The sequence below is a fragment of the Populus euphratica genome, unplaced genomic scaffold (genome assembly GCF_000495115.2).
Source record: "Populus euphratica unplaced genomic scaffold, PopEup_1.0 scaffold92.1, whole genome shotgun sequence".
Lineage (NCBI taxonomy): Eukaryota > Viridiplantae > Streptophyta > Magnoliopsida > Malpighiales > Salicaceae > Populus > Populus euphratica.
In genome coordinates this window covers 355,044-366,212 of record NW_011499974.1, presented here as the reverse complement: position 1 = coordinate 366,212, position 11,169 = coordinate 355,044, and the positions used below count along the sequence as shown (strand labels likewise).

General features: G+C 30.2%; 1 protein-coding gene across 3 annotated transcripts; it reads left to right on the top strand.

Moving 5' to 3' along the window:
- The first annotated feature begins 1,656 nt into the window (after window positions 1–1,656).
- Window positions 1,657–7,556, top strand: LOC105139419 (coiled coil protein). 3 transcript variants are annotated; one of them, XM_011045839.1, is made up of 9 exons: window positions 1,657–2,030; window positions 2,207–2,333; window positions 2,467–2,794; window positions 2,903–2,973; window positions 3,824–3,878; window positions 4,023–4,486; window positions 5,023–5,197; window positions 5,617–6,830; window positions 6,916–7,556. In XM_011045839.1, the coding sequence occupies exons 1-7, from the start codon at window positions 1,747–1,749 to the stop codon at window positions 5,041–5,043; spliced, it is 1,350 nt and encodes a 449-aa protein (XP_011044141.1). In that variant the 5' UTR covers window positions 1,657–1,746; the 3' UTR covers window positions 5,044–5,197; window positions 5,617–6,830; window positions 6,916–7,556. The 3 variants fall into 3 exon arrangements, with proteins under 3 accessions (XP_011044141.1, XP_011044142.1, XP_011044139.1); XM_011045840.1 differs by having other exon boundaries at window positions 3,833–3,878; window positions 5,023–6,830; window positions 6,916–7,510; XM_011045837.1 differs by having other exon boundaries at window positions 5,023–6,830; window positions 6,916–7,510.
- Window positions 7,557–11,169: the final 3,613 nt, after the last annotated feature.

Below are 11,169 nucleotides of genomic sequence, written 5' to 3'. Positions count from 1 at the left end.
AATATTTGATTTAAATTATTATTTATTTCATGATATAATAGTATTAGTTAAATTTATAATATTTAAATTTAAAAATATTAATATATATATATATTTCACTTTTTTGATAATCGTAATTTAAAAAACATTTTTAACCAAACACATAAATTATTTTTTTATTTAATCTTAATTTTAATTATAGTTTTAATTAAATATATATTTTTTCAAATTAATTTTAATTAAAAATATTTTTTATGAAATATTTTTTTTTCAAATGTAGTAAAACATATTTAGAGAAAAATTAACTTGAAAATTTCAGGGAAACCTGCGCAGCATAATCCAAAGCCACGGAAAGACTACAAGTAGGCTCTTCAAAGAATCTTCTGATATTGCAAGTGAGGATCTGGCTTAGTGGTGGGAGGGGCTTGTCCTCTTTCTCCATATCTGAGTTTGAACCTTTCCATGCACGCCTGTTATCTTCGTGGTGCCTTACCTGCTCATTGGGCTTGCAGGATATTCAGTGGACCGTGGGGATTAGTTGTGGTGCGCGTAAGCTGGCCCGAACACTCCACGTAAATAAAAAAAAGAAAGAATCTTCTGATGTTTAAGCTCGTGCTGCACACAACAGCTTCTGTAATGGAGATAACAAAATAAATCCGATTAAGGCTGTCATTACACATTGCTAAGCAGTACTATGATTTAGGTAAGTATTTAGAAGAATTTATTCTTCTAATACATCAAATTATATATTTATACTTGAATGGAGAGGGAATTTAAATTCTGCTTGATATTATAATAGTAATTATTTTTTTAAATTATTTTTTTTATTTTTAAATAAATTAAAATAATATATATTTTTTTAAAAAAATTATTTTTAACTTCAACATATCAAAATTATCTAAAAACATTAAAAATATTAATTTGAAATGAAGAAAAAATAAAAATAAAAATTAATTTTTTCAAAAATATTTTTAAAATGCAAAAACAAATAAGTTTTTAATCTTGATGATTCTCAAATTAATTTGATAATACTTTTATATCCAATTTGTTTTTGAATAATATTAGACATAAACTAGTTTGAAAAATAAATTAATTAAAAAAAAACTATACAATTTCAATTTGATTTGATGAGTTATGTATCAAGCCGATCAAGCTTATGAGCTTTTAATTATGTACCTTATTAGTATCATTAATATTTTTTAGTTAATTATGTATCTTGATTAGTGTTATTATTTTTTTTTTTTAGCATACACAGGCAAGTCTATTTTATTTTTCTATTTTAATTTTTTTTAATATTTAGAGATCAACCAAGATTTTCAAAAGTATTGAAAATAAACTAGTTTGAAAAAATAAATAATTATTTCAATGCATTTTTAAATAAAAATACTTTAAAAAATAATTATTATTATAATACCAAACATATTCTAATTAAAAATTGAATTTGACAAACTAAGTAACCATGAATTTGGTTATCACACTTAGATTTGATCCAAAAATCATAAAATTAATCAAGAGGGAAGTTGTTAGAAAAAGAAGATGGAAAGACACATATTTATGCATGATTATTATTTCAGTTACTTTCTCAGAATTAGATATTGGCGGGAACCAATTTAGAACAGAAACGCTGCGTTTCACCGACATATATATAAGGAAAAGAACGACGCGTCATCTAGTGTGATCGGCATCCACTGTCCGGAAAAATAAAATTCCAAATTTGAGTTACAGAGCTAATTCAACAAAACCCTAGCTAGCCCAAAAGTCACCAGCATGAACCAGAAGATGAAGACTAACAATGAGAAGAAGAAAAACATGGAGTTCGAATTCTGCAAAGCATGTAATTTGAATCACGATCAAGGCCAAAACCACAAGTACTTTCCAAACCACAAAAAATCACTCTCTAATTTCCTCTCTCGTTTCCAAACCAAACTCGCCGACATTCGCTTCTTTCTCAAAAACCCTACCATTCTTCGCCCTGACCTCGCCTCTCGCAATCGCATCTGGTGCGTCTTCTGCGATTTCGATATCCACGAAACTGGCAACTCCTTCGCATGGTAAGATATAAAAAATAAAGAAATAATATTCAATTACTCAAATATTTTTTTATTTCATTATCTTCAGTATTTATTTTAATTTTCTGGTGTTTGTTATTTAATTTCTAGTGCAATTAACGTGTTTCTTCTTCTTCTTCTTCCTCCTCCTTTTCCTTTATGCTATAAAAAACAAATAGTGCTAAGGCGATTAGTCACTTGGCGAGTGAGGAACATTTGAAGAAATTGAAGCACTTTATGTGGAAATACGGTGGTGGAATGGATCGTGTCGATACTTTTCGGATTTCGGAAGCTGATGTAGCTAAGGTATCAGCCAAATTCGTTGTTCTATTCTAGATTGGGGTTGTGCTATTGGCTTTTTTTTAAGTATGAATAGATAGAATTGGTTTAAAAGTTTTGGATTACTTGACTAATTCGTTTTATGTTTCTTAAATGTCAGTGGGAGAAGAAGTGTGAAGCTTTGAGGAATGATGCGTCATCATATAGTGATGGATCACGAGGGATGCAAATCAGACCTTCAAATGATATCCGCGATGAACTCAGCCATGAAAATATAAATAGCTTTGAGAATAATAGTTTGGATAATGTTAATTTGAATATTTCAAATGGTGTTATGCCTTTACAGTATTATACGAATGAGTATCAGATATCCAATTCAGGATTCTCTGCAGCTAGGAATGTTGGACCATCCATGTATGGGGCTGTATCCACTTTGCCTGTCGGCGCAAGTTCTGCTACAAGTTTATGCAATTCAAACGATACAACGGGTAAGAATAAGCTGTTTATTTGATATCTCTTCCTTCAGTGAGGTAGTTCTGAATGGAGGTATATTGATACTAGTTCTGTTGCATGTCCCCTACGATTGAAATATGCAGGTAATTGGAATAGCCAACATTCTGTCCCTTATAACAGTATAAACTGTGCATCTAATCCTGTAAATGGAGAGGTGAGTTTGGTCCTTTACACTCTTTCTCAATGAAGCTCATTTCATTTTCTCCAAAATTTGTAGATTATTTTCTTCTTCTGGAACTTTTACTTGTGGCTGAAATTTTATGGTGAGATTTATCTTGTACCACATATGCAATTCATTAGTTAATTAACTGTTGGGTTTCTCTGGATTAGTTCTGGGGGAGATATGGTACATGGCTGGTGGTGCATTTGAATTTATGTTGATACCTATCTTTGAGTGTTGCATTTATTAGTTTTACTAGATAGGCTAAATATCTGTGGACGTTGTATGAGGGTGTGCAGCATTTTGGTGTACATCTTTTCATTAAGTGATTGTTCTAGTAGTCATATGAATGGTGACTGGATATGAAACTACTTGCACTTATCCATCTTTTCTGTTGTTTGTTGGCTTTGATAATCACAAAGCTGAATTAAGAGGAATCCTTTTTTCCACAAGTAGATTGAGAGGATTCTTTTTTCCCCTTCTACTTGTGGATACTATTTTTTGATCATTTAAATGAGGGTAAGGTGGAAATGTCAGGTGCATAGATCTTTTGAGATGTCATGGCCTACATGTATATTGACACTCTTAACCAGGATGATGATTTGTAAAAAATTTTGTAGGCGTTATCCATTTAGTGTTATGATGTGCAAATTTCCATGTTGTTTTATGTCATCTCCTTCTTCCTCATTTAATTGCATGCCTGCTGTAATCCAACTTCTAAATGCTGTCAAGGTTTTGTTTTTGCTTGATGCTCAGTGATGTCAAGGGCTTTCGGGAGGACTTTCATTTCTGCATGTACTTGTTTTGGTGTTAAAATGTGTAAACTTGTATTTGTTTGCTATGGCTGTGCCAGGTTTATCAGGATGAGAGAATTGGACATGGAGTGAGCAGTGTACAGGGTAATGATTTTTACATCTCATTTCCATTATTATTCTACTGTTATCATGGTTTGTACATATATAATTTGAATAGCATGGTGAATTGGGTACTGTTATCAGTGTTTTATTAGATGTCAAATCCTCATCTTGTAATTGTTCTGTTAGATTTGCAGAATATCCCTCAAGTTCCTGCTATTGCTCCACAATTGGCTGGAGGCACTCAAGTGCCTGCCTTGACCCCACAAATGGCTGGAGGAAATGTGCATACTGGAGCTCCTCCACCGTGGTTTGAAGGAACTGATACAAATCAACTAAATTTTCAACTAACACTTTCTAATAAATCTATGTCGATTTCAAATAAATCTGGGAAATCACATAAATTGAACCCAAAAAGGGTAGGAGCTGCTTGGGCAGAAAGGAGAAAGATTGAGATGGAGATGGAGAAGAGAGGAGAGGCTGTCAAGAGTGATTACAATGCTAACTGGCTTCCTGATTTTGGTAGAGTTTGGCAGTCTGGGAGCCGAAAGGAGTCTAGAAAAGAATTTGAGAAGGAGAAACAAAAATTATCCAGTGTTGAGATTGATACTGAGATGCCAATTATGATACAGCCATATATCAGCAAACGGATGGTAATCACTAAGCTCCAAGTTCTTGTGTGTATTATGCAGTTCATAATATGTCCTGTCTTTTCCATTTTCAGGCTTGACTCCTTTTGCGATGGCAATTGAATTATACATTTCATGTTTTGAACATCATTGCAATACGTTGTTTTCTTGTTACATGATTGTCCATGTTAATAGATATTGACATCTCTTCACATTTAAACTTGACTCAAGTTATTATGAGTTCTATAATAGGACACCAGTCTACTTCAGCATAATTTGATAAAAGAAAAATTGTAACCAGGCATTTGCAGATGGTCAAGTTATCATAGCTATTGGTCATTCCTCAAGACGTACCAGCAGTTCAGCTTTGTAGGTAGCAGTCTAGGCTAGTTTGAGGTGACATGCCTTGTTAAAACCTCTTCGCATATTGGGTTGATGGCATTGTATTTAAGTCTACATAAATTTCGTTGATTTAAATTTCATTGATTTGTGCATGTTATGATGGGCTTGTTGAAAATTAGTTTATTTTCTAATACGTTTATATTTTTTCTGCAACACAGAGGAAGGATGCAGGTAAATGATGGCTGCTGTAGGATCATCACAAGCTAAAAATGCTTCTGGTGACGATCATGATGGGAGGGTACTACCTGTTCCCACCTCAACATCAGATTTTGGACCTGAATGTATATATTTTTGCCAAAACAAGGAATCATTACAAACTTGAGCCCAGAAATGGTAAATCACCTGCTGGGTCCGTCTTGTAATCATGGTAATGTTAGATGTTGGGGTTGTTGATGCCCTTTTATTATACCTTAAATTACATTTAGCAGATATCTCATATTAGACATCAGATTCATTTTTTGTTCATGTCAACTTTTAATGTTCACCCATACGTTAAATTACATTTTGCGGAGCTTTCATGTTAGACATCAGATTCTTTTTTGTTCATGTCATTTTTTACTGTTCACCCTTGGAGGTAGTTTAGTTGGTGTTCTATCTACTGCTTTCAACCTTGCCACTACTTCCCTGTGTTCAGATATCAAAAAAGCAAACTATGGAACCCAAAACATCATGTATTTGTTTTTTTTTTTTTAAATATGGCTATTAGGTCACTTAATCTTCTAATAAGAGAGCTCTTTTCTTTAATTATGTAGAAACAGCTGTGGACAATGAGTCACGCAGCAAAACATAGTTCTTTTCCAACAGTGGTTTCATTGGGAAAAATCCATGAACAGTATTCAATTCTTGGCAATCCTACCTTAAACATGAATCAACTTTAAAACAATGAAGTTTGTTTATGATTGGCTGAAAATATTTTCCATGTTTGATGGAAAAGTGCTTGTATGTACTCTCTTTGTACTTTGAATTTGCTTCTCTACAAGAAGTTAGTGACTTGATGGTGTTTAGATGTTAGGCCTTTGATTGGCATGGCCTTTTTTTTATATAGATAAAAGATGTCATGACATCTGAAACAAGCTTAGCTATGTGCATGGAAAGAATGATCATGAACTGTACAGACTAGACTTCTTCACTGTGCGAATCAAAACCATCACTCTATAGCAACTGTTTGGTCTGAGCAGAATCCTGAAGAATTTGATTTACCTGGGATCCTAGAACTCCAATTTTCCTCTTTAAAGAATCAAGTTCACATCAGACAGAAATTCCCAGGAAAACCACTTCTCAATTGTCCTATCAACATCATGTACCGTTACATCTGTTGCATTCCCAGCTCTTGCTATCATACTAGCTGTGTAGATTGCCCCCATTCTGCCTGTTGCCTCTGGTGAGTGACCACTTGGTCCATCCACCACCACCACATTCCATTTAAGCTCATAAACTTCCTGGGGCAAGTTTTTCTATGCAAGTTTGCTCGATGAATTCTGGAGCATTTCTGTGCGTACAAGCTGGGCTTTTCCTTGCACATTCAAGCAGCTTGGAGGCCTTCTTTGCAGGTGTCTGGTAGTCAACCTTGTAGATTTGAGTGGTGTTGGATTTTTCTCTGGCTGCATTTATTTTGTCAGGATCATCCTTTCTAGAAAGATTGTGATGCCACCTGATCTGATGGACAGTTTCATGTACTGGGGCTGTGTTCCAAAAATAAGGAGGTTGCAGGGGGCTTTACATTTAATGAGATCAGATAAAAGTTTACGTTCCTTTTTTTTGTGAGAGTAGGTGCAATGGCAGAGATATTCTGTTCTGCTGTTTTACTGCTAGGTGTGTGAGATGCAACCTTGTCACGGGCGAAGGAGTAGAACACACGAGTTGTAGAGGAGGCAAAGCAGGCAATGGAGGGGCAGAAGATGAGTAGTGATTGCAATCCTAATAAGTCAGAGGATGGAGATGCTTGATAAAATGAAGAAAACAGCAGGTATAAGTATTTTTTCCAGGAATCGCCATACTCTTATTTCCTTTGAAATATTTGCTGTCAACGGGTAGATTGAATTGTGATTCAGGTGAGCTTGGAGGTGAAGACTTCACAAGAGTAGTAGCAAGAGAACACAGTGATGCGGTACTTTTCTGGGGGCATTTTTTTCCCTCTCCTAGTCCTTTCCTCGAAACTCCTGCTACAATCACATCTCCTAGCAAGGTATCGAACTGCTGGTGGGTTCATTTTTTATTTTTATCAAGTTTGCTATCGTATTACTCCTTTAAAATTTGAGTGAGGCAGGAGAAAAGGGTCTTTTGCTTCTGTTTCAAGTGTTACATTTTCTCTAATCGAGCTGTCAGCTTGTCACCTAATTGCTATGGTTAAGCGATGGAATTTACAAATCAAAGCTGCCCATATGTATAACTTGTGAAAAGAATAATGAGGGGTTGGTATTCAATCATTTTTTTGGGGGATGTTGACTTGGGTCTTTAAAGTTGTAGGATGCTGGTTCAAAGACTCATCTTTGTCACTTTTCTCTATTTGGGTTCGTTTGGTGCTTCATACGAGTGAGATTGAAGGAGGCAAAGGTGTAGTTACTAATTTGTTGGAGGGTCTTTTTCAATCAATTTTGACTTTGTGGGATGCACCAATGATTTTATATATAGTAGGTTGTTCATTCATGTGAAGGCCGGTGATAATAGGATGTGTGCTTTTTTGTATGCCAAATTCTAATTTGTCAATTCGATGCTAACATATCACAGCCTAGTCATTATTCATTAACAAATCTTTAAACGCTGCCGGGGAATCACTGTGAAAAAAAGACATATATATATATATATATATATTACACTTGCATTTCTTTTTTGTTGAAAAACAAATATACAGTAAACTAGTCAAATAGCTAGTACTATGTACTAAAAATGCCTAGGACAATCACCTCTTAGCACTTGTTTTATGTTCTTATTTTTTCTTTCAATTACATTCTTTTATAAATTAATTAATAGCTAGTAAACTATTTTGTCGAAATTTGTTAAGGATTAGAAAAATTCTATGATGGGGATTGAAGTGAAAAATATGGAGAAATATAATGTCTAATTTGAATTTCAGAAGTAAACTTCAGTATGCTTTTAAAAGTTTATTTTTAATTTTTTTTTCAGTATCTGATAGGAGAGATGAGAGAAAAAAATCATTATATTCCGGTTGAAGAGAGTTAAAGACATTGATTGGAACTGATTTTGGCCATAAAAAGAGCATTTTGGTGTTAACAATTTCTTTTTAATAAAAAGAGTTCTGTGTTATTTAGACTTCAACTTATTTAGAAAAATAGATCTTAACTTGTAAAAGTTTTGGAAATGAGGTTCATTTTTATTTTTTATTATGATTTTCTAGATTTTTATAGCCTTAAATGAGTGTATTTGATTTTTTTATAATGTTTTTTGAGTAAAAATGTTTAAAAAAAGAGTTTGAAGCTTGTTTATGTACTGAAAAATAATTGTTTTTGAAAGGTAGTTTTTTTTTAAAATAAATTCTTTGAAAGTGAATTTTTATATATATATATATTTGGTAGTGTTAAGAAAAACAAGTTGGAAAATATTTTCTAGTATTTGGTTATGCTATATAAATTGAGCTGAAAAATAACTTATTAATATTTTATAAATTGAGTTGAAAAATAACTTATTAATATTTTTTCAAGTTTATTAAAATAATGAGTAACAAATCTTATAAATTAAAAGGTTGAATGACAATGAAATTGAAAAAAAATAATATAATTATATAAATTATTTTAAATAAAATATCCAATTATATAAATTATTTTAAATAAAATAAATAACAATAAAAATAATAAAGATAAAATCTAACAGATAAAAAATTAAAAGATGATTAAATTAAAATAATAATAATAATAATAATTTTATAAATTATTTCAAATAAAATAAGTAATAATTAAAAGAATAAGGATAAAATTTGATAGATAAAAATTTTAATTAAAAAAATAATAAAATAAATAATAATTATAAAAATAAAAACTAATATTAATATAAAAATCAAATTCTAAGAGTTAAAATAAAAAAATAAAGATTTTAAACAAAATACATAGTAATTAGTAGTTTGAGGATGAAATTTGTTATCATCAATAATTAATATAATATTTTTAAATTTTTCAAATTTTTCATAATTTTTTATTTAAAATAAAAAAAATATTTTTTAAAAAATCAAACTAATTTTATTTAACTAAACAATATTTTTTATTAATAACTTTTTTTAATAATAAACAAATACAAAAAAAAATTTAATTTTTTTTTTCAATAAAAATGCCTTTTTGTCAGACTCATCTTCCCTGTTTTTCCGACCATTAATGTTGCAGGTGGAATCTGGGTTTACTCCAAGAAGACGACCTGTCCGTTTCTTTGTTTAAAACAATTGGTTTTGATTAAATCAAAATTGGGCGCGAAATGTTTAGCGAAGGTGTTTGTTCTGTCTGGTTAAAGGTTCGAATCACACTGTCGGCCTTTCCTTAATTTGCTTTCAATAACCCCATTGCAGCGTTACCGTCCAACAAATAGGGAAATGCATTTTTTTTTTGTCATTTTCAAACAAATAAAAATCTGAAACTATTTAATACATGCTAACAAGAAAAAAGAATATCAAGAAAATTATATAATTATAATTATAAATAAAAATTTGAAACTATGAAGTTTTTGGGATGTTAAAAAAAAAGTTTTGACATTAAATTGATGGTCAATTTAATATAATAAAAATTAATTTTATTGATTAAAAATAATAAAACTTTGGGAATCCTCTTCTTTTCTTCATTGTACATGAGGCTTGGCTCGTTTTAAAGTATTTTGATATTTAATTTTAATTTTTTATTAATTTTTTAAAATTTTATCACTTGATATTTATTTGACTTAAATAGAGTTTTTTTTATATAATTAAATTAAAAAATATATATATTATTAAATTTAATAAATCTATGACTTGGATTATAAATTTTATATGTTAAATCAAATTAATTTGTTGCATTGATTCAACATAAAAATAAATATTATTTTAAAAGTGTTTATATTAATTTTTTTTATCTAACTTGTAGGTGGAAAATGAGCTAGTTGCCCTTACTAGGGCTTTCTACGTGACTGTGTGAGAACAAGAATACTTGTACCATAACTCTGATTTATGTATAGCCATACATTTTTGCTCCAGAGGGCAGCCTATCAGCTGCGTATTAACTTGGGAGAAAGATATGAGACCCCTTTTTTTTTAGAAATCAGACCCGCAATTTCTAGAGGATACTGCAATCAATAGTAATTAAAAAAAAAAGATTATTAAAAAACCAGTTAAAAGTGATCATGGTTCACTATATACACAATTTATTTTAGTTATAATTAAGTTGTCTATAAGGTAATTTGATACATTAATAAATATTTGATATAATTTAGAAACTAAAGTTAGCTGGCGCGAGTAATATGAGAGGTACTCACTATTTTATGATAGTGTGTCCAACTTTTTTCAACATTTAAATAATAATTTTCATGACAGCATTGGAGGTGTGGAGACATCTTATTCTGTGTGGGGTAATGTAAGTTGTCATTTATGTGATCGTACATTACCAACGTTCTTTTTTCTTTTATTTCCCCTTAAAATTTACCCTGATTATTTAAAATTTTAAAGTTGTTATTTTATTTACTAATATTATAACTCTAGTTTTTATTTTTTAAATTTTTTTTATTGGCCTTTTATTAAATTTCAATTTATTTTTATTTTTTTCATTTAATCTATAATTGTGATTTGTTATTTTTTCAAATATAATTTTCATTCATTTGATTTTGATTTTTTTATTTTGAATCATTTTATAAATTTAATTTTTTTTTCAATTGTCTTCTTTAATTCAAAATTATAAGTTGTCATCTCATTTATTTATTTTTTTCAAATTTGGTCACCTTTATCTTAATTACTATTATTTTGTTTTGATTTTTTTTCTATGATTTTTTTAAATTTTATTTTTTAATATTTAATTTATTACTAATTGAGTTTTGTGATTATTTTAGATAAGGTGCTTCTGACTTAGTGACTTGAAAAAAACTAATATAGACAAATATCATTTTTTTATAGTTATTTTTTTAATTTCATCTTTTAACATTGTTTATGTTAAAAAATAAGCTCCATAAATTTCATTGATTGCCTTTCAATTAGGTTGTCTTGATCCTATAACCTAGACAACAAGTTTAGTCAATTAACTTAAGTATTTTTTATGGTTGTTTTTTTTTCTATATTTTTTTTTCAGTTTTATCATTTAAAATTAAGTTCATTTTTAAATTTAGATTCATTATTTACCCAATTT

Coding starts and splice junctions, on each gene's coding strand:
- LOC105139419 (XM_011045839.1), top strand. CDS start 1,747: ATGAACCAGAAGATGAAGACTAACAATGAGAAGAAGAAAAACATGGAG. Junction 2,334..2,466: donor CGGAAGCTGATGTAGCTAAG/GTATCAGCCAAA, acceptor CTTAAATGTCAG/TGGGAGAAGAAGTGTGAAGC. Junction 4,487..5,022: donor CATATATCAGCAAACGGATG/GTAATCACTAAG, acceptor TCTGCAACACAG/AGGAAGGATGCAGGTAAATG.